This window comes from Oryctolagus cuniculus, chromosome 21 (genome assembly GCF_051225735.1).
Source record: "Oryctolagus cuniculus isolate XC-2025 breed Fujian yellow rabbit chromosome 21, ASM5122573v1, whole genome shotgun sequence".
NCBI lineage: Eukaryota > Metazoa > Chordata > Mammalia > Lagomorpha > Leporidae > Oryctolagus > Oryctolagus cuniculus.
In genome coordinates, this window is record NC_142887.1 from 31,255,776 (window position 1) to 31,278,249 (window position 22,474).

General features: G+C 63.0%; 1 protein-coding gene across 10 annotated transcripts in view; it reads right to left on the bottom strand.

The window, feature by feature from the left end:
* Nucleotides 1-22,474, bottom strand: part of CABIN1 (calcineurin binding protein 1) — a 135,896-nt gene that overhangs the window by 7,815 nt on the left and 105,607 nt on the right. For 9 of the 10 annotated variants that reach the window (XM_089322960.1, XM_051837088.3, XM_089322961.1 and 6 more), the window contains 3 exons: nucleotides 2,996-3,159; nucleotides 2,365-2,461; nucleotides 1,227-1,886 (listed from right to left, as the gene is read on the bottom strand). In XM_089322960.1, coding sequence (XP_089179086.1) covers nucleotides 1,227-1,886; nucleotides 2,365-2,461; nucleotides 2,996-3,159 — 921 coding nt within the window. Of the gene's footprint in view, nucleotides 1-1,226; nucleotides 1,887-2,364; nucleotides 2,462-2,995; nucleotides 3,160-22,047; nucleotides 22,086-22,474 lie in introns of those variants that run through there. The other variant, XM_089322964.1, reaches the window with a different exon arrangement.

A 22,474-nucleotide genomic window follows, 5' to 3' on the forward strand; every position in this document is an offset into this window, starting at 1 on the left:
CCTCCCACTGCACCAAGCTCATGTTTGTGGCTGAGTCACTCACACCCTCGAGGGCTGAGGCCGGAGCAGGGAGTAGGGGCGGGAGTAAGGGTCACGACCAAGCCTGGCCAGCGCAGCTGAGGCTCAGCACCTAGCCCTCAGGCCATGAAGAGTGGGACAAGAGCTTTCCACAATCTCCGGCCTGCTGGGCGGGTGCACTGGATGGCGACCGCCATGTGCCACGTCAGTGTCCTGGGAACCAGGAGCCTGAGGCACATGGAGGCGGGCAGGGGACGGGAGCTCTGGGGGTCACCCTAGGCAGGTGCCAGGCAGGGTGTGAGAGGGACAGCCACACACGCACAGCTGGTGGATAGGGCCAGGGGGGAGGGCAAGGCAAAGGCCGACCGTCATCAGGCTGCAAGGCGACACTTGGCATTTCTGTGCCTAATTAGTCACCAAGACCAGTGGGAATTAACTGAGGATGTTGGTGAGGTGGGGCCAGCACATGTTCTCAGCAGTGTCTGTGAGTGACCATGATGGGGGAGAAATTACACAGTGGGAGCATCCACCCCACTGAAATTCTCAGAGTCTTTTAAGGGTAACACCCTGATGTTAACCTAGGAAAAGGGGCATGTATGCTTCCAAACAGAAAAGCTAGGGGCCAGCACAGTGGCATTGCGGGTAAAGCTGCCACTTACAATGCCCGCATCCTCTATGGGTGCCAGTTCGAGTCCTGGCTGCTCTACTTCCTATCCAGCTCCCTGCTAACGCACCTGGGAAAGCAGTGGAAGATGGCCCAAGTGCTTGGGCCCCTGCACCTGTGTGGGAGACCCAGAGGAAGCTCCTGGCTCCTGACTTTGGCCTGGCCCAACCCCAGCTGTTAGGGCCATCTGGGGAGTGAACCAGCGGGTGGAGGATCAACAAGGAGACTCATGCCTTCTGTCCCCTGGCCATCGCCGGGGGCTGCAGCCTCCTTTCGGTCTGGAAGTGCCCCAAAGGCATCCAGATGCCCCATCACAGCGGGGTTGGGGGTCCTGTGGCCCTGTGCTGGGCTTGCTTCAAGGTTGAATGGGCTTTTTTTTTGGTTAAGTTCATCACTTGGCTGGCTGTGGAAAACCTCCTCCTACATAGGAACAGCGCGCAAGTGTGCATAACCCCAGCAGGAAGAACTCCTGGTGTCGGCGCTGGTTCCCCTGGACGCCAGGGAGGGCCAGGGGCAGGGCCGGCGAGGCTGGGCACCCACCCACCTGCTTGATGAGCATGTAGGTCTCCGACATGATCCTCTCTATGCGGCCCAGGTCGTAGGCCACGCCCTTCTGGCCCTGCTGCCACACACGGTAGGCGTCCAGCAGCAGGGCCTTGCCCGACTCCGTGTCCTCTAGGAGTTTCCTCTTGCGGCTGGGCCGTGGGGCTGGCTCGTCAGCATGGCTGCCCCCCCGGGCCCCTGTGGCAGTGGTGGGGGCGGGAGCAGGCGGGGCTGGGGGTGCGGGCTGCTGCCGGGCACTGATGCTCAGCTCCTCCAGGGACAGCTCGGTGGGCCGGCTCTCGGGGCCCCGGTCCCTTGGAAGGCGACCTGGTGGCAGGGATGGCGTCCGCTCCATGTCTGGGCGGCGAGTGGTGGCCTCGCCAGTGTCCATAGGCTCGGTGGGCCCCACTCGTGGGCTCTCCTTGTCCTTCCGCTCCCCGCCCTGGTCTGTGGTGTCGCCAGTGTCCAGAGCCACCGACCGGTGGCTGGGGGGCCCCACTCTGCTCCCTGTCTCGGGCCCTGCCCCCGAGCCATCAGCCAGAGGGGGCTTCTTGGGATTGGGGAGGCCTTCCTGGCCTTCCTCGGGACTGGCCTTGTGCGAGACGTCGGTGGTCATCCTGGTTCCGGGGAGGCCACCCTTGGGCCCTGGCCGCTCTGACCCCTAGGGAAACCGAGGGAAAACAGCATCTTTCGTGTCTCCATGGCAACAGGGCATGCCTCGGGGTGCCAGGGATGCGCAGCTCGGGCCTCTCCCACCCAGGACCGTGGGAACTCTAGTGGCTGGCCGGGGCCAAACCTCAGTTAACAGGATAGAGGGGGGAATGCTGGGTGCAGAGACGGCCTGGGAAGGACCCTCCCTGCTAGGCTCCTCTGGTTGCCCCACCACCCGCTCAGAGGGGCTGATGGGACTCCTGAGTAGCCTTTGACCCCGGGACGACAGCCCAGCGCCCCTGCGTGTGCTTGCTGCATAGGCATTCTTGGCCTGGGTTGGGGTGGGGGCACCATCCTGAGTCCTTGCACCAAGCCTCTGCTGGGTACAGGCTCTGGGTGCTGAGCTGCACCTGCCCCGGGGGGGGAGAGGCCGGTGTAGGTGGCGGGGGAGCAGCAGGAGGGCGTGGGGAGGGGTGTGGGTGCAGCACCTCCGCGAGCTCGCTCAGCGTGTCCTCCAGCACTTTCACCGTGAGGATGAAGGCGCGCTGCGCCAGGACCTGGCGGTCGGCATCTCGCAGGTACTTCCTGTGGTCACGCGGGCGGCGGAGAAGACAGGAGAGCATCAGACACCACGTGGCCCGGCTGGGGGGTGGCCCTGGGCTCCGTCTCTGTTCTGGGGATGCCTGGTCCCGTCTCAGTGCACCCCCTCTTCTGTCCACCTGCTGGGGTCTGCTTCCCCAGAAGCCTCCTGGAGTACCCCCACCCCTCAGCAGGTCTCTGGCCTGACCTGGCTGCTGCCCTGGATCCACACTACCTGCTAGGTGCTCCCCTCCCTCAGGTCCGTCTCCCGTGTACTCCAGGATCGAGCTGGGGGCCTCTCTGAGCTCCTGGCACACCGCAGGTGAATGAGACCAGGGGGTGAGGTGGAGCAGGCACGGAGGAGGACCAGGCCAGTCCCCGTCTCCACTGTCGGTCCCAGGCGCCCCTGGCCAGATGCCCACCCCATTCTGAGCGGCCTTTGCCAGGGGTAGCACGGTTACCCCAGGCAAGTTCTCCCCACGACCTGGCAGCACCGCGCCAGCCCCAAGCTGGGGGAAGCGGGGTCCCAGCGTCACTCACTTGCCCTGGTCTGGGGTCCGCTGCAGCATGGAGGACACCTTCAGCAGGGTGCTGTGGTCCCGGAGCTGGGCCAGCACCTTGAGCAGCAGCACGATGGAGCGGTTCATGTGCCAGGCGAAGCTGCCCGGCCGGTCGATCTCGTCCACGGGGATCCGCCAGATGCCCTGCAGACGGGCGGGCGGGGAGGGTGTGTGAGAAGGGCCTCGGTGGCCGGAGCTCGGGGACACTGCCGCCACGCTGCCAGGACCCAAGCGCTGTCACCCCTGCCCGGTCCTTTCTCATCGATGGTGGCAGGTGCACAAGCACACCTGTCTCTGTCCCTTACGTGTGCCACTTGGGTCGTGCCTGATTAAAAGGGATGACGGCGAGAAGCCCAGTGCGTGCATCTCTCTGCCTCAGGTTTCACCCGGCGAAGGAGGTGGAACTGTGGGGGTCAGAGGGCGGTGGCCAGTCTGCGGCCACACTACTGCTGGCAGACCGGGCTCCTCCCGCCAGCCCTCCAGCAGTGCCCACAAGGCCATTGAAGCTCCCAGGACGCCAGCCCCTCCCCCCAGCCAAAGCTCGCTCACGGGGAGCCCCTCTGTTCCCCTTTCTTCTCAACATCCTGCCCCACTGGACTGTGAGGCCACCCCCATCTTCCAAGCTTAACCTGCTGTGTACCAGGCACCTCTGCCCACTGCCAGCTCCAGGGTCTGGTTCCTGGCGTTATCCTGATGCCATGGTGGCACCTGACATCCACTTGGGGAGGGGGTCCAGTTAAAGTGTGCCTGCCTAAACTGGGGTCACGAAGGGGAAAACCCAGAGCTACAGCCAGGCCGGGATCTGGGGGTGACCCTGCCTCTCGCCGACTCCCCCCAGCTTCCTTGCAGAGCCCCTGAAGCCCCTGAGGTCAGGTGGGAGGCCCCTCCTCCCGACGGACCCCTGACCCAGGTGGAGATGGGTGGGGCACTGGCCCTCCCTGGGGAGCTTCCAGGGGAAGATGGTGTTAGAACTACACTTGGGGGTGGGTGTGTGCAGAGAGGGGTGCTGACTCTTCCATGATCCTGAGAGCGTCTGTCTCGCTTGCACATCTGGGGAGTGCCCCACCTTCTTCACGGGGTGCTGGAACTCCAGGGTTGGCCCCTGGGGAACGAAGGCTGAGCTGCTGCCCGCCCCTCCTTTATCTCAACTAGGGGTACTCACAGCCCCCTCACAACCTCTGGCCTGACACAAGCTATGGATTTCATGTTGTGAGCCCTCACCAATGCCCAGACAGCTCCTCTGCAATGGGTCACCTCCTCTCTGAAGCCCTCCTGGCTTGCCACCCTCCTCTGACTCCCGAGGAGACTACTTGATGTCAGCCCCTCAGGTGGTCAAGGGTGGGTCTGTGGCTGGCAGCGTCCTGGCCGGCAGTAGGTTTGAGTCCCCGGGCCCCGATACAAGCCTGGCACAGCACGTGAGCAGTCTAGCCTGAGAAGGGCTTCCTGCCTTGGCCTGAGGGACCCCGAGTTGGCTCCTCTTCCCCCTGGACAGGGGGGTGCACAATCAACTGGACAGGTGAGAGGACACCACTTGCAGCTAATCGCATGCTCTGGGCCTCTCACCTATCAGAGAGTCGCTGCAAGGCGGCAATGCTGTGATTGTGAGCAGGGCGACAGGGGCACACACACCCCCACCTGGCCAGGCTCTGGGAGCAGGTGAGAGCCGGGGGCACACCCCCACCTGGCCAGGCTCCGGGGGCAGGTGAGAGCCAGCTCGCTGCTCTCCCAGGAGAGACGGGGATGGAGAGATGCACCCTGAGACCAAACTGCACTGGGCCCTCTGCAGGCTGGGCCAGACAGGCACGACAGACTTGGCAGGCGGAGGAGGCGTGAGCGGGTTGGGCTCCTGGACACTGGGACACCTGGACACCCCTGCTCCCAAGTTCCGGGAAGAAAAGACACAGCGCATTTGCCTGTTCTGGAGGGCGGGCAGTGGGGTGGGAAGGGACCAGCCTGAACACGGAGGCCACTGCGGCATCACCCGAAGGGGGCTACTCTGGGACTGCATGGGGTGGCATGGTGGCTGGGCACTGGCCCAGTCTCACCAGCTTGGGGCAGGGGCTGTCCCCTGCTTACAGAAGTGAGACAGTGTGCTCGGTGATTGGTGATAGAGCTGCAGGTTCACCCAAGCCCCACCTGGAACACCCGGGACATCCTCAGGGCTCCGCTTCAGAGGACACTGGGCCCTTCCCTCCTGCCTCCTCCACCCGGTGTCACCAGCCCACTGGTGCTGGTGCTGGGGTGTGATAGAGGCCAGGTTCACTCTGGGGACTTCCCGGAAGGGACAGGGGGTGCTAGGGGCAGCAAAGGACCCGACCACTCTCTTGACCGCAGCCAGGCCACATAGGAGACAGAGAACATCTGAGGGGGGTGAGGGGAAAGGGACCACCTACCAGACTGGGGCCGTGGAAAACACAGGCTCCCCGACTGCAGCAGCCACGTGGCCAGAGCCCCGTCCTGGGTCTGCGCCCAGGCACTGCCAGATGGGCCCAGCCCCTGTCACCCACGGTGGCGTGCCGCTGGGATCCCCATCTCCCTTCCACAACACCGCTGCTGACCGCAGGCAGGAAAGAAGACCAGACAGGACAGGGTCAAGCACCCCTCACGTCCAGGCTCCAATCCTGGAGGCTCGAGACCACCGAATCCCACTTGTGTGTGCCCTCGTTCCATCTGCTCTCTTGCTGGGCTTTTCCTGATGGAGGACACGCTTCCTGGGCGGGGCCTGGCTGCCTCACACGCCTTCATCACTCACTCACTCACTCACTCGTCCATGCACATGTCCCACAGTGGGAGCCCTGTCTCTGTCTCCCGGATCTGGCCCTCCTCATCCCCAGGGTGAGCCTCTCTTGGCCAGGCCTGGGGATGTGGCCACCAAGCAACAGGGCCAGGATCCCAGCTTCACTCCCCTCTGCTAACAGGAACCCCCAGGACGACCCCTTCCTCCCTGGGGCCTGGGTTCCTGGCCATGAGGCGAGCCTCCAGGGACAGCTGGCCTGGTAGAGGCCCGAGCAAGGCACCGAGCAAGCCCACAGCTCTGCCTTCTCCCGGAGTCAGGCCTGCGTTTGCAGCCAGAGTCCTGTGATGGCGCCAGTGGCCCCAGGACACATTGGACCTGGCCGTCCTCCACAGGGCACAGGCAGCCCCTTCAGTGTGTGCCCAGCAAGGGCTATGAAGCCCCCGAGGAAGCCAGGGTACTGGGCAGGGGACCGTGGCTGATCTGCCCCGCCATCCTCACTGTGATCTCCCACGGGAGGGAGGGGTACAGACGGGTCTCACTTGTGGCAGAGGCCCCACTGCACCCTGCCCAGAAGGCACAGGTCTCAGGGACTCAGGGAGGCCTGTAGGGCAGCTGAGTGGCAGCAGAGTTAAAAGGAGCCCTGGCTGGGAAAGATGGAGGGAGGCCAACCCCCTGCCCCCAAACCAGGACCGGAAGGGAGGGTCGGAGCAGGTCCACAGGCAGTCTGCGGTCCACACGGGCAGCCACGGGGCACTCAGCCCTTCCGGGTGGCCCTGGGCTCCTGCCTGGCAGATGAAGTCACTGAGACACTCAGGAGCCCCACACTCTGCGTCGAGCGCTGGATGCACATTCCTAAACCCTCACCTGCAAGAAATGGTTTCAGAAGCTGGTCCTCATTGGGGCGAGTTGTTAGGGGTGGTGGTGGTCCATGGAGCCCTTCCCAGGGGAGCTGAGAACTGGGTGAGTAAAGGCAGCCAGGGCAGTGACAGATGATACAGACCCATGGCCAAGGGTTCCCAGCCCTGTCTCCTTTGCAGACCCCACACTCAGTCACGGCTCTCCCTGGAGCCTCCTCTGTCCCGAGGGCACAGGCTAAGGCCCTCCCCTTAGGAAAACAGGTGCCCCTGGAAAAGCCAGGGCAGGGCGAGCAAGGGCACAGGTCCAGGTGAGAGCTACGCTCCTGACCTAGCAGCAGAGCAGGAGAGACTCAGGCCTAAGGACTAAGAGTTGTCTTGTACCTATACAACCAACACACCTCTCGTTCTGCAGGGAGAGAGGCCGAGTCAGGGGACCTGCCCCAGGCTGCTCAGAGGTCCCTAGGTCGCCCTACCACCCTGGGCCTTTGCCCTCACCTAACACTCGCACACAAAACACACAAAAACCCAGAAGTCAGCAGTCCTGTTTCAGATGCAAACGGGAAGCGTGGGGCCCACATGTGGAGAGGACCAACTGATTCAGTTTTGGCCAAGCACCTTTCAAGAACCAGGATGGGGGCTGGTGCTGTGGTGCATCATATAAAGCTGCCACCTGCAGTACCGGCATCCCGTATGGGCGCTGGTTTGAGTCCTGGCTGCTCCACTTCTGATCCAGCTCTCTGCTATGGCCTGGGAAAGCAGGAGAAGATGGCCCAAGTCCTTGGGCCCCACACCTGCAAGGGAGACCTGGAAGAAGCTCCTGGCTCCTGATCGGCTCAGCTCTGGCCATTGCGGCCATCTGGGGAATGAACCAGCTGATGGAAAACTTTTCTCTCTCCCTCTGCCTCTCAAATAAATAAATAAGGAAAGGAAAGGAAAGGAAAGGAAAGGAAAGGAAAGGAAAGGAAAGGAAAGGAAAGGAAAGGAAAGGAAAGGAAAGGAAAGGAAGAGAGAGAGAGAGAGAGAGAGAAGGGAGGCTGAGGGAGGGAGGGAACTGGAATACCCATCATGGGGCAGGCAGGGACTAGAAGCTCTGAACAAGGACACCCCCAATCCTCCCATTCCTGCCGGCTGAGCGGTGGCCCCCACACTGCAGGTACCTCAGAGCACCATCGCTGTGTCCCCGCAGCCCACTCTGCCATCCCCTGAAGGGGCTGTCTGGGTGCCTCACAGAGGCGCGGGGAAGGGCAAGGCAGCAGGATGAGCAGCCTGACGAGGGAGCAGCTGTGTGGGTGCCCGTCGGCAACACACAGAGGGTTCTCCCTCCCAGCTGGCCCAGGCTACCTCAATCCAAGGCGGCCTGTCTGCTTGGGGCTTTCTTGGACATTGGCCAGGCCAGCCACTCTCCACAGGGTTGCCCCTGGCTTGGAGTCCTGAACGGAAATGGCTGCCCTGCCACAACTCCCTGGGGTGGGCAGGCTGGGGAGGGGGGGCAGGAGAACTGCATCTCTCCTGCTCACACATGGACCTTGGGTCTGTTCAGCAGAGCCGGGCTTCCTGACCTGAGAGGGAAGTCTGCGCGCATGGGAGTGAGGCCAGAAGAGCAGGGTCAGAAGCCCACTGGGCCTGCCTGCAGACTGCCCAGAAAAGGAGCAAGAAGCATTCCAGGTCCAAACCATAAACCGTGGCCTCCAAGCCCCCCCCCCCATGTCAGTGCAGCCCTAGAGCGGCTCTAGGGGGTCCCAGGAGGGCCACACCCAGCCTAACGCTGAGCAGGCTCTAGGGAGCTTTTGCCACAGATGCACAGATCCCCCCAGGGGCTAGGGAGGGGACAGAAAAGAGGCTGGCTACGAGCATGAGAACTCTAAGGGTTCTTCGGGGAGAGTAGGGGGGGGAAGAAGGAGGCCCTGCCTAGCAGATGAAGAAATGCGGAACCCACGGGGTGCAGTGCAGACTCCCTGAGAGTCTGCCCCACTGGTGCTGTGGTGCAGCAGGTAAAGCCGCTGCGTGCAGGGCCAGCATCCCATATGGGCACTGGTTTGAGTCCCGGTCGCTCTACTTCGGATCCAGCTCCCCGCTAATGTGCCTGGGAAAGCAGCAGAAGATGGCCAAAGTTTCTGGGCCCCTGTACCCACGTGGGAGACCCGGATGAAACTGCTGGCTCCTGGCTTCAGCCCGACCCAGCCCTGATGGCTGGGGAAGTGATCATTTGGGGAAGTGAACCAGTGGATGGAAGATCTTTCTCTCTGTCTCTCCTCTCTAACTCTGCCTTTCATAAAAATAAATAAGTGAATCTTAAAAAAAAGAAAGAAAATAACTAAAACTCTGCTCCACGTAGAAGACCAGTAGACAGTGCACACCAATGTCCCCTGTTGTCAAAAATCTCACTGAAGATGACCATGGAGCCTGCCATGCCATGGGGAGGTGGCTGAGCAGGAGTCTGCAGGATTATCAGGACGGTGGGGCAGCTCACCCCAGGGGACAGCCAGGGGACATCGGCAGCCTGGGAGGCGAGCACCTGGTCTGCTGGGGCCTTCCCGTCCCGGGCCAGCCCCCTACGCCCACATGAGACAGGTGAGCAGGCGTCTCAGCCCTGTCCACAAAAGCAGCTGTGAGTACTCCCAGGGAGAGTCTGTTCCCCAGCAGAGGGATTCCTATAGCCCCCCCTTGGCACCGGCGCGACGGTGACTCAATCTCAGAACAGGCGAGGGCGGGAGCGGCTGGCATCCGTGCCCAGAAGCAGCGGGTTGCTTCCAGAGCAGGGAGGGCTCTGGGCCTGGAGGGTAAAGGGGCCCGTGTGTCCCAGAGAAGCACCAAAACTTTTCTGCTGCTGGGCCCAGGGAGACCTTGATGTTACAGCCAGGACCAGGACGCAGTCTGGGGTCTGGACCGTGGGCACTGGGGTCAGGAGCAGCTGTGCGCAAAATACCGGAATCCTCCTCCACAGTCCCGGGGATTCCCCTGTCCCGGCCAGCCCATCCCAACAGCAAGGTGCCTTGGAAGGGAGCCGGGCTGAGCTCCTGGGCTGCCCACTCCACAACACAGAGATCTCACGCACAGCTCACCGCCGGGAGAGCAGGCTTGTGCCAGGGCAGACCTCGGCCCACCAGGCAGGCGCTGGGCCGTCCACTCCCCCTCCCCCCCTGCGCGGGAGTCCTGGGCTTGAGTGCGCAGCTCCCATCGCCCTAAAGAGCTGTGGCTCTTGTGGCCAAGCCTAAGGCTGGCGGGGAAGGTGCGGGCTGCCCAGGTTGAACTCCCCCGGGGGCAGGAAGTTCCTGCAGTTTCCACCACCAACCCTCTGGCCGCAGGGAGGTTCGGAGGCCGCCAGGGGCGCCCTCGCCGGCTGCGACCCCGCCCCCTCCTCCCCTTCGGTGCAGCTCGGGTCCCAGTGGTCCCGGTTTGGTTACCGAGGGCGCGGGATTCCCTAGGCGATCCACAGGTAACGAGTCCTCCACGCAGCCGGCGGCTGGGGAAGCCTGCAATTTGCCTGCAGCTGGCGCCCGCCTGCTTCCAAATGAGACATCACGCACCAAGTCCCCAGCGCGGCCGTGCTGTTCCCCCCCCCCCCCCACGCACGCCCCACGCCGGGGCGGAGAAGGAAAAACAAAACAACGAGGTGCGTGAGCCAGGCCCGCCCACCCCCCAGCTCCGCGGCGGCCCTGAGACCCTCACCCTCCACCCCCAGGCCTCCTCCCACCCTGCCGCGGGGCGAGGTCCTGGCCCAGCGCGCAGCCCCGAGCGAGCGGGCCAGCGTTTGCAGAGCGCTGGCACCATCTTCCCGCCCCCGCACGGCGGCTATTTATAGCCCGGGAAGCACCGCGCCGGGGTGGCGCTGCCCACCCGGCCGGCCCGCCCGCTCACCATCCCCGGGAGCGGCACCGCGCGCGGCTCCTCGTCGGTGCCTTCCGTTGCGAAGTTGCTCAGGCGGGCGGCTTTCGCTTTCGCGCAGCGCACACCTCCGCACGCTGGCTCCTGGGCCCGGGCTTGGCGGGGCCGGGCTCGCCGCCGCCGCGGGCACGTGTGCGGGCTCCCCCCGGCGCTGGCCGCCCCCGCGCGCCAAAGCCGCCGCCCGGCTGCCCACCTGACGCCGAGCGGGGCACCGGACCAGCCCGGGCGTGGGGTTGCCGTTCACGGACTTCCTCCGCCGGGGCTCCAGGGAAAAGACGGCCCCGCGGGCTTCCTGCTGCGCCCTGCGGGCTGGGGGCTACGGCCCACCCGGGAGGGACCGAGCGAAAGCGCAGGGAAGCGAGGAGCCCCGCAGGCGAAGGAGGCACAGCGGTCCCCGGCCCCCGCCCCCTCCCCCGGGCAAGTTCCTACCCGCCGGCTCCGGCTCCGGCGTGGCATCTGTGCAGTGGAGCTAGGGCGGGCGCCGGGCCATGGCCGCGGAGCCTCGCTCGCTCGCTCGCTCGCTCGCAGCGGGCCGGGGCGGGGCGGGCAGCGCCGGACGGGGCGCCGGCGCTCGCCTGGAAGCGGGCCCAGCAGCGCGACTGACTTTGGCTGGCCAATCCTCTCGGGTTCCCCGGCCCCGCTGCCGGCGCGGCGCTCAGCGCGGGAAGCTGTGGGCCTGGGTTAGGGGTGGCGGGGATGGCAGCGGCCAACTCTGTGCGGGGGCTGTTTTCGCTCCCGGTGGTTGGGGGGCGGTGGCAGTGGCGGGATGTGCCACGCAAAAGTGTGGGGCACACATGGCCACACCTGCGCTGTCCCTTGCAGATCCACTCAGGCAGTGTGTGTGTGGGGGGGTAGGGACTGGAAAGCCTTTCCCTAGCAGGGCCAGGGCTGGGTGTGGCAGGACGGAGCTGCAGCCAGGTAGGTCTCAGGACACCCCCTCCCCGCGTTTCACAAAGAGCCTTGGTACTCCTTGCCCCAGCACAGAAGTGCAGGCCCCCTGCCTGGAAGAGGAACTGTGCCCATTCTACAGATAGGGAATGGCCCAGAAGCGGCAGACCTTTACCCCATGGCATACAACCACCCCCAGCACCCACAGCTCTGCGTGTATCAGCCTCCCAGATTTCCCAGCTTGGGGGAGAACCAGGAAGGGCGGGGACAGCCCAGCAAGGCCAGCCTGGCTGGGCTAGACGCAGGTGCTGCCGTCCCCTCACCACCTCATCATGGGGAGCTCCCTGGCTTCTCCATACTCAGAGGCCTCAGACCCACCAGGCTCGCCCTGAGGATGTGTCCTCATGACATGGCACTCACCTGTCCTAGCGCCAGGCTGCCTCCTGCCCACCCGCATTCCCAGGCTTACCAAATCAGCCTGGGTGCAACCTGTCCTTTCACCCAGGTACTGAGCTCTCTCTGCCTGCCCACCCGCCCGCCCGCAGGAGGCTCCCTGGGTGGTGTCTTCTGTAGCTCCTGGAGGGCTACCAGTCCCTGCTGGCACTGGGCTTGCTGCTGGGGACTCGGAAGAAGCAGGCCTGGTCTCCAAGAGGTGTAGCTCACAAGCAGAGGGGACGCAGGTGACCATGGGTCACCCCCATGCTGTGTGAGGACAAGGACTCCTCATGGCTGGACGGTCTCAAGCAAGGACATCTAAATCCACCCATCAATAAAGCCCCAGCAGCCCCTCACCGTGCAGTCAACACGTACAGGTGGCGCTGGGTTCAGAGGGAATGGACACTAGTACACCCATGTGGCAATCAGGCCAGGACCCATCCTCCCGGCCTGGCTGGCTCCAGAGCTGGCTGGGCCACTCCTCCCAGTTGTCCCCAGCGCTGCTGGAGCAGACACAAAGACTAGGTGCCAAAGTGAAACTTGCGCCTCGCACAGCTCATGACCTTACTTCATACCGTATCTACTTCCTGTAAGAGCAGGTTGGACCGAAAGGAGCTGAGAACGCGCTCGTGACACCCAGGCCAGGACGAAGGTTGTTAGGTGCCTGTGCTAGGCTGTGTGTTTCTCTCGATACCAGTCTCCCACCTCCTACAGGCTTCCAGACCCATCCCTGGCAGGCAGCACCCAGCTCTCCACAGCCCACATGCCTGTTCCACAGAGCCCAGGAGCGGGCTGATGGGTGCACTCTCCCACACGCCGAGATGGAAGGGGTCTGCAGGCCAGGACAGGCGAGCGCACTGAGGCCCCGGCTGCTGTCACAGCAGGAGGGAGACCGGTGGTGGGTGAGGGGATTCAGGGGCTCTGTCCAAGCTGGCACTGAGTGACGCCTCTGGGATGACTTCTCTGAAGGGAGACTGCTCCCAGCTGGGCTCTGGCCTCCCTGGCGTTACTGGTGCCCTGCACCCCGAGCCCTCCAGAGCCGTGTGGGGGGCATCATCACCTTCTAGCTGACAGTGGGAACGCCACAGCCCACGGCAGAGCCACTTCCTTGTGGCCCCCAGGGGGGCTCCTTGTGACAGCACCGTGACAGTCACAGACTGGGGGGCCTGCTTGTCTCAGGTCCCAGAGAGTTCTCTGTGATTCCTGGCACCTGGCAGCAACCTATGCAGCAGAGTCCTGTGAGTTCTAGTTACCCATAAAGCACCTGGACATCCAGGGCCTCTGACTAGAGCCCCATAGAGACAGCTGCTTACCCACCTCTAGACCACCGTTGAAGGTCTAGGGCTCCAGCAGCTCTTTATCAGCTAGCTGTAGGGGCCCAGGAGCCCAGGCCACTTCCACCAAGCTCCCCTACTACAGGCCAGGAGCGGCCCCTTTAAGTTGCCATAGCTCTCCTTGGAAACATGTGACTGGCCTTTGGCTTGCTGTAACAGGTTCCTAGCCCTGCACAGCCAAGGCCCAGTCCCAAGGGGCTGCCAGCTGAGCTCCCCAGGGGACCTGGGGCCTCGATGCCACTCTGCAGCCATCCTTTCTCAAGAGCTGAGCCAGTGCAGATGTGCAGGTCAACCCTGGTTCCCGCCTGGCCCAATGCTGTGGCACGGACGCCTGTGAGTGCCACCAAGAGGCACGGTGCTCTGAGGCTGCCAGCTGGTTTACCGGCACTAGGTCTCCCCAGGGTGCACCTGCCTCCTGCTGTGGCACACTGGCTCTGTGTGACCAGGCTGGGTTTCTGTTTGGAGTTATGGTGGCTGAAGGCTGCAGGTTCTATGCCAATCTCCTCTCCCTCCTCCTCCCCAGGCTGAGATGGAGAAACCTGCCCCTCGTCTGCAGACACACGGACCCCCAGCTCCTCCAAAAAGCTGCGCAGTCCAAATGCCTCTGAATTCACTTGATTCTCACAAGGCAGAGCTTATGGGACTCAGAAGCTGCTCAGCCTACATGTTGCAGCTGGAAGGCCTCTCCCTCTTTCGGCATCACTGAGAACAACTACCCTATCTGTTTCACCCCTGAGGACGCAGGTGGGGAAGAGAGATGGCCGGCCATGGCAGAACTCCATTCAGGGATGCCTGTCCCTTGGTCTGGGCTGCATCGACACCGTGGTCCCCTGTCACCAGGAGGGAGAGCTCCAGCGGGCAGGCGATGATAGGGCCATGCCCGTGCCAGCACAGCTCACCTGGCAGCTTGGGAGCAGAGCAGACCACAGAGGGAGAGAAACAAGGATGGGGGAGGGGAGGGAGGGGACGGGGCAGCTTCCCAGGGAAGAGGGACTGGGTGAGGACCAAGTGAGGGAGAGGCAGGCTGGCAGGAGGAAGGCAAGGACAGCAGGGGCCTGGGATGGGTAAGATCACGTGGATGGTAAGGGTGCTCAGTGTGTGCAGGGGCGTGTGCATCACACCTGGAGGTGACCTCCGTGGAGAGCGGGGTTGCATAGCTTCTGGGGGAACAGGCAGGGTGAGGAGCGAGGCCAGCAGCCTCCGAGGCTCCTTGGGCCGAGATCCGAGCAGCTCGGGGTCCCACGAGGGCTTCTGAGAGCAAAAGGTGCTTACGCTGGGCTGCTTCAGGCCCCGCCCCCACCTCAGGGTTGCAGACGAGCCGCAGCCCACTTCGAGAATAGCCCACTCTTTGGAGGGCTGCTGAGCTGCCTCTGTTTCATCTCAGGAGGAAGCCCGAACAGAAAAGCCGTGTCTGACATGCACACCGAGGAAACTAGGACAGTCCCTCCGACCCCCGGTCCCTAGAGAGTGGTCCTCCGGCCCAGCCAGGTGTGTGTGCTTGGGGGCAACGGGGAAGCCACAGAGGAGGGGCACATGCCTTGTGACCAGACTGGGTTCAGGCTGTGAAGGGGTGGCAGCGGCCGTGGCCTGGGCCCAGTGTCCTCCCTGCACAGGAGCGCCATGTGGGGAGGGGGCTGAGCTGAGTGGCAGTCTGGTGGGACAGCGGGCTTGACCACGAGACACAGGTGAGGGCCGAGGCGGAGCTGATGCCTCCACAGGTGTTCAAGGTCTCAAGCTGGCTGGAGTCCCACCACTTCCTTATGCACAGTGACAGCAGTGGGAGGGGAACAGGTCTGTCCCCACAGAGCAGGGCTCAGTCTCAAGTCTGCAGAGCTTGCCCCAGCCCAGAGGGACACAGCGCAGACGTGACCACAAAGACTCAACCCAGGCACAGCACAGGGCCCTCCAGCACGGGGCCCTCCGACCCAGGGGTCCTCGCAGGAGTGGGGCCACTTACACAGAGCGGCTCCCACACCCGCAGGGTGTTCCTGTGCCAGTGGCAGAACCCAAGGCTCTTCCGGGAGCTGAGCTGAACCATCGTCTCCCACCGCCACTCCTCAGCCTCAGGCACGGGGTCTTCTCAGCCCTGCTGACACTCTCTCCAGCTCCTCTAGCCTCTTGGGCCTGCCTGCCCTCTAAGGCCTGAAGTCTCCCCACCCTCAATCACGGTGCTCCCTGCCTGGACACCCTGGGGTGTCTGCTGAGGACAGAGCGGCCTCCTGGTGGGGATGGTGGCCGCTCTTCTGCCGTCCCCTGCAGCCCTGTGAGGGACCCTCACACCCCCACTGCCTCCCCTGGCTTTTCCTCCTGGATTGCCTTCTCCCTAGTGTCTGACCGTCTGGCCTGGCCAACTTCAAGGTCAGTGCGGGCCTCTGGGAGTGTTCCTGACCGCATTCACTGTGGACTGGCAGACACCCTGGGGGCTCCTGTACCCACAGCACCTGAGTCTCACACAGTACACTCAGGGTGCCCAGGCTCAGAGCTGGCAGTGGGTGCTCACACCCCAGCCTCATAGCAGGGAAGCTGAGGGCGGCTGGCTCTGAACGGGCTGGAAGCCTCCCTCTCCCAGGAGAAGGGCTCCTTACCAGCCATCCTGGGAGGCCTCCACAGCACCACCTAATTGGGTGCTCATGCCCGAGGCACTGGCCGGGAGGGATGTGTGGATCCTGGATCTGAGCCGAGGCATGGCCCCAAGTCCAAGGCTCCCTCACCCCTCCTCTGAGTACAGCCAGGCAGGTCCCTCCCTGGGAGTAAAGCCCAGAGACGAGACGACAGTGGCCACTTCCTTCCAGATGACGCTCCCACTGGCCCTGGGCTCCCCTCACGGAAGGTGCTGGGGTCATCTCCCTTGTCACTCAGGCTTGTTTGGCCAACGATCCGCCGTCTAGAGTCCGTGGCTTGCTGGCAACAGGTGCCGCATGCTCTGACCTAGCCTCAGGCTGCTTCTGCGTATTCAGAGGCCAGAATTTCAAACCCTGTTTTTTAATCAACCACGTTTCTGCAGCTCCTTTCCAACTGATCACGATCCGACCCATCTACCCGTCTCCTCGCCCGCCCTGGTGAGCCCTGCCAGCTGTGTGCCTGTGTCCACCGCACACCCCTTGGACACAGTGGCCTTCGTTGTGCAATGCGTTCTTGGGTGACCCTCACCACAGCCAGCACCCCACTTCGCAGGTGAAGAACCTGGGCCTTGCCAGCGCCGACAGCCTGGGAGCCGGCTAGGGCGCTCATCCCGAGGCTCCTGGCAGGGACGGGACACATGCCACAGAGGCCCCAGGGTGTGGAGGAGTCCTCTGCCTGACCTCCCGGGCAGCTCCTGGCTCCCCAGGGGCATTTGTGGGCCACAGCCTGTCACCATGGTAACCAGGCAGGGGCTTTCGTGGCGCTCTGGTTTGGATTCCAAACCCAATGTTGCTCTTTCAGAAGCGACTCAATCAAACTTTCCAAATAGGAAAAGTAGGGGGAAAAAAAAAAGGAGGCGGGGCGGGTGAGAGGAGAAAGGAGGGCGAGTGAGATCCCTAGACTAAGGCCACCCCAGACAGGAGGCCTGGCCACTGAGCTGGAGAAGGCTCTTTTGAGACAGCAGAGTGGGTGCCAGCCGGGGCGGAGAGGAAGCCCCTGGCCTCTCTTGGGCTCCCACTCCTCTGCCCGGGAGCCTGGGCCGGCAGGGGTGCAGCCCCGGGGCGGGGCCTGGCCCTTCCTGTCCTGCTGGAGCGGCTGCCCTTTCATCTGTTTTCCATTGGGCCTGTGAGAAAGGTTTCTTTTGGAAAAAGGGCTGGAAAACCGCTGACCTCATCCAGCTGACCCACCTTTGGAGATGAAGAAACAGAGGGCAAAAGGGGCTGGGAGGAGGGAGTCCACAGCAGGACGGAGCTCTGAGGCAGGGCAGCGCCCGCACCCGCAGCAGGCACCCCAGGGAAGATCTGAGCATCTTTTGTGCTGGTTGCGGCCAGATGCTCTGGTCTTCCAGGCTCTTACTGTGATCCACGAGCCTGGGCCGCACCTACAGAGACTCCTGGCCTCAAGGTCTCTGCAGAAAGTGTAGGGCCCTCACCCCACGCTGTGCCTCTTCGCCCTGGGCTCAAAGGTCAGCCAGGGTCCCCAGACATCTTTGGCCAGTCACAAGAACTTATCATTGAGCTAACCCTGGGAGTTACGCACTGCAGCAAATGTCCCAGTGCCCATCTCTGGGCCATGGGAGGCAATGCCTGGCCCCTCACCTGGGTCCCCGGGCCAGTGCATGGTGGGCCGAGTGAGTGCAGCGGAGGCAGCCCTCGCCAAGCCTCCCGGCCTTGAGATGGGGTGCTCACCAGCCCTGTCTTGGCCTTCCCGCCTTTGCCCAGGCTGTCCTAAGTCTGAACAGGCTGCCTGCCCAGCCTAAGCCTGGCTTTCTAAAGCCTTACCTGGGGCCCCATGCCTCTGTCTGCTGCCGCCCTTGGCTGTGTGCTGCCCCTGGAGCAGTGTCCTGGGAGGGCCGTCCACCAGCTGAGACTGTCCTACCTGGGACCTCAGAAAGATGCCATAGGGACGGCAAATTCCTGAACGAGGCCTTGTGGTGGTAAAAAGAAGTCTACCCTGAAAAATGCTCTTCTCTTCAGGAATGTTAAACAGGGAGCGCTCAGCTGAGCCCCAGGGGCAGCTGGGAGTGGAGGGGGCCCTCCTGGGGCTGGGGCCAGACTGCATGTGTATACAAATACTGCTGTCCCTCTGGGGATAAACAGCGCACCCCTGAGAGGCTGGGCAGAAACTCCGGCATGGAGGCCGGCACGCAGGACGCGGGTCTCCTGGCCTGGCTCTGCCCCTCGCTGGCCGTGCAGCCTTAGGAAGGCATGGCACCTGTGTGCCCTTGCAGGGCCATGGCGAGGGCTCAGCGGGGTCGCAGGTGCTGAGGGCTTGAGTAGATCGACCCCCTCTGCCCCAGTGTCCTGGGTCGCCAGTTTTGACTCCACATCTGAAGATGAAAGCCTCTCTTACGGCCAGAAGAGATTTTGCACCAGAGAATGGCAGTCTAAAGGCTGCTTATATTTGATTGCGTTTTGGAAAAAAAAAAAAAAAGCCAGCAGTGACTGTGGTAGGCCTGGCCTGGTGGGGACTTCTGTGCTGTGGTCCTACCGAGGCGGAGGCCTGTGGCTTCCCCTGCAGCCTCTCCCCAGAGACAGGGACCTGACAGGGAGGTTTCAGCCTCGGGGCTGAGCGAGCTGGGAGCCTTCAGCGCCCGGGACATGGGAAGGAGGGAGAGTCCGGGAGCCGCTCAGAATCCACGCAAGAGCGCTAACCTTTTAAGACTTTTTAGAAAGGGACTTTTCCCTGGAGAACTTGAAGTGTTTCTTTTGTTTACTCTGCTTGTGCAATTGGCCCACAGATCATCTCAGCGATGCTAAAAATAGCGCTATTGCAGCAATTCCTACTATAGCCACGTAGCTCATGTTTCCTCAATTTGAGCGTTCCCCCTTCTCTTCTGTCCTCGACTCCCACTGTGAGTGACTTGACTGGGCTTCCTCTGTGACCTAAGTGACAACGAGGAGGCGGCTGGGAAGCCAGGTGACCTGTCAGTCACAGCCGCTGAGGGCGGGGCGAGCAGCAGACACCTGGCCGGGGAGACTTGGGATTATGGAGGAAGAGGGAAAGCCACAGCCAATTCCAGACTATTTCTTTCGGGAATCCCGGGCTGTAGGTGCTGAGGCCATGCCTGCGTGGGACAATAAGCAGCCCCTGCCGGGTGCGGCCTCGGGTGGGAAGCACAGCTGCGCCCAGAGCCAGGGCCCTCCCTGAACACGCTCCCCTGCTAGTCCATGTGTTGCCCCAGGAGCCCCGCTGCTGGCTTCAGAGCACCCGAGTCCCAGCTCTCGCTCCTCCTCTTCGCTGGTGAGGATTCGGGGCGCTGCTGTGCAGGGAGTCGCTGAGGAGTGGCAGGTCAGCAGTGCTCTCAGCGCCCAGTCTGGGCCCCTGGTGCATTCAGGGTGGCTGGTCGCTGGTGTGACGTGGGGAGGACGCTCCTCCACCCCGGCCCCTCTGCCCTCGTGAGGGGGTCCACGTTCTGCAGCTGGCCCAGGACGGCAGGGCCCCGAGTGCACTCATGGCCTCCCCATGCTGTGCACGCAGCGCCTGCTCATGGCTGCACCGTGGCCTCCACGGTGGCTCACGCTGCTCCCTCTGCTAGATCACCTGGCCCTGTCCTCACTTTCGGGTGATGGGGCCCAAGCCTGGGAGTGGGTGAAGGGGCCTGTTCAGGCCTGGAGACCGCAAAAGTCAGACTCATACATGCCGAAGTGAGTCCACTCGGGGCTCAGGTAGGCCTGACATGGGCAGGAAGAGGCTGGCCCTGGGCAGGGCTGGGGAGGGGGTTTTGGGGAAGGCTGGGCTGTATGGTGACACTGAGCACAGAGACACCAGTGAGGGAGGCCAGCAGGTGGGAACAGGCCCGAGGAAGGCGCTGAAGGAGGCCAGAGGCCTGCAGGCAGGGAAGGCACGAGATTGCAAGGGGAGGTGCCAAAGTTGGAGGGGACGCACTGCAGTTTCTGCAGATCAAGGCCAGGGCAGCCCACACGTCCTGGTTGAAGCAAGGGAGGGGCAGAGACTCCAGCTCCAGAAGGGAAGAGGGACAGGGCAGGGCTGAGGATGCGCCCTGTCCCTTCCCAACTGCATGCCCAGGCCAGATGCTACAAGCGGGACAGGGAGAGCAGCGACTTGGCCTCGCAATTCCCAATAACATCGTGGCTCAGGGTGCAGGCCTTGGAATTGGGCAGCCCTGGATCCAGCCTGGCCACTTGCTAGCCGGGCCACGCCCTCAGCTTCTGTACTGGCCACTGCTGCTGCAGGAGCTCACTCGGCAAACATCCCTTTGCAGGCATCTGGGTCCACCTGGGCAGGGGCCTGTCGACAGGGCCATGAGCTCTGCTGTCCAAGGAGGGGAGCCAGGCCTCTGATCAGCCCAGGGGGCGGAGGGTGGAAAGGGGCTTTTGAGTGACAACTGTACAGCCTATGGCTAACGGTTTCCTCATCTGTAAAATGGGGCTTAGGATAGTGCCCACGCCCCCCAGACATGCTACGGGAGACCAAGGAAGGCACCCAAATAAAGTCCCCAGGGAGTGCTCAGAAGCGGGGCCAGTCCTGCCCCTGCCTCCAGGCTAGGCCACATGGGTGCTATGGCGCTGCAGGTGAAGTGGTGGCCTCCTCTGCCACTACGGTCAGCCTCACCAGCCCCAGCCCCTCGGGGAGTGGGGGGCTACCAAAGAGTGAGGTCACCACCCACAAGGACAGACACTCAGGACCATACCCTGAGCCAGCCAACAGTGTCACCCTGGCCTCTATGGGCTGCCTTTTGACACCACAGTCAGCTCCTGGCCCCCATCAGTGGGAATCCCAGCTACACTTCCTAGGGCAGGGCTAGATGCCCATGTGCCCCTCTCGCCGATGTGTCACTCCTGCTTGGGACAGCTGGAGTGCCATCCACACTCCTTCCCCAGCATGGACTGGCCAAACCCCCTTAGCCATCAGCCCCTTTGTGAACTGGGGACTAGAACCCAGCCTTGTAGAGTGGCGTGTGGATGTGAGCCTTTGGTGACAGTGCAGCTGGCACGCTCTTGGAAGTGTGGGCACAGGGACAAGACCAGACACAGCAGTCCCCAGTGGGGAGAGGGAGATGCGAGACGGACTTGGGAAAGGTGTGGAGCTTTTCCTATCCTGATGTTCCCGGGCCCTGTGAGAGAGGGTGGGTGGGAATACCCTGTGCTGACGGCCGTGGGAGGCGGCCCATATTTGCCAATGCCAAGGGTGGTGTGGAGCGTCGGGGACTGGGTGCAGCCCAACCTCCCGGGGTCATGCCTCGGTGTTCACTGACATCAGCCTGCAACAGGCCCTGAACTTGGGGCTGGTGTCTGGGGCAGGGGCCATCCACAGGCCCACCAGGCACAGAGTCTTGTGAGAGCAGGCAAGTCAGGCTTGGGCTGGCAGGGGGGCGAGGTCAGATCTGGCTCCGTGACAGGAGGTAGACATGTTAGGTGCAGACCCGGGGATCTGGCCGTAATACCCTTGTTCCCTCTTTCTTTGGGGGCTGCTGCTTGCATCCCAGGGGATTCTCTTGGTCCCCAGGCATGCCCTGCCTGCTGGGCATGAGCCAGGGCGAGTTGTTGGGAAGGCAATGGCCACACTGTTCTAGGTGAGGTCTGCACTCAGGGGAGCCCAGCCCCCAGTGTGAGAGGGAAGGGCACTGGCTGAGGCCTGGCCTGGAAGGTGGGCCCGCTGCACCTGCCCCTGCTGAACACTTGGCACCTGCTCACCAGTAGGGGGAGGGAGCTCCCCCAGGTCACATCCCAAACTGGTGACAGTTGCTGTAGAGTAGGTGTGACTGACTCCTGCCGAGAATGGAGAGCTGGGGGCTTTGAAAGCCTTTTCTACTCCCCTCAGCATTGGCAGTTGGTGGGGCCACAGCTGGCGGCCCAACCAGTGGGGGCCCTTCCTCCCCACCACACCACATCAAGGCCTTCTGTGAAGACGCAGGCTCCAGGGCTGGGGCTGGCACAGCACAAACAGTTGAAAGAAACAAAGACAGCTCATGACGACCGTACCTCCCTTCAAATTAAGCAACATAGTCAAGACAAACAGAACCACCTGGGCCTGTGTGGTGGCCTCCAGGTAGGCTAGAGCACTCCAGAGCCTAGCCAAAGGGGACTGGCCACCAGCGTGGGAAGGCTCGGCCTCCCCACGCACCGGCAAACCCAGACTGAAACCACCTGGAATTCCTTGTCACACCCTACAGATGGGCCAAAATGAAAAGTCCTCTGTGATTCTCACTGCTGGGGGTGGTGGTGAGGCAATGGCTGGTGGGAGGGGACCTGGCCAAGCCCTGCAGAACCGCCTTGCAAGGTGTGGCGACACCGGGTTTGGAGAGCCTGTGTCCTGGATGGCACATCTAGGCCTCTGTCCGAGAGACTCCTGCACAGGAGACCAGAGAATGCAGCATGAGTTGTTGACTCTGGGGAGTGAGATGCCACCCAGGGGAAGGGGACAGACAGGCCCTGAGACAGTCAGGTAGAGCAGCCTCAAGCAGCGGTGACCAAAGAGGAGGGAATGTGTGTCCACAGGCACCTGCTGCGGCACCAGGCCATCAAGAAAGGAGCCTGTGTGGTGGGTCGGACAGCTACGTCCTCAGCGCCGGCTGCTCCGCTCGAGCTGGGGCAGGGCCTTGCGCCTCTAGAGGCCCCTGGCCAGGCCTGAGTTGGGGCTCCCACCACCCAGCCCCTCTGGGATGCAGAGATTAAGCCCCAAGGCCCCAGGCAGGTGGCTCTCTCCACCTGACACGGCAGCCAGCACGTCCCCTCTGC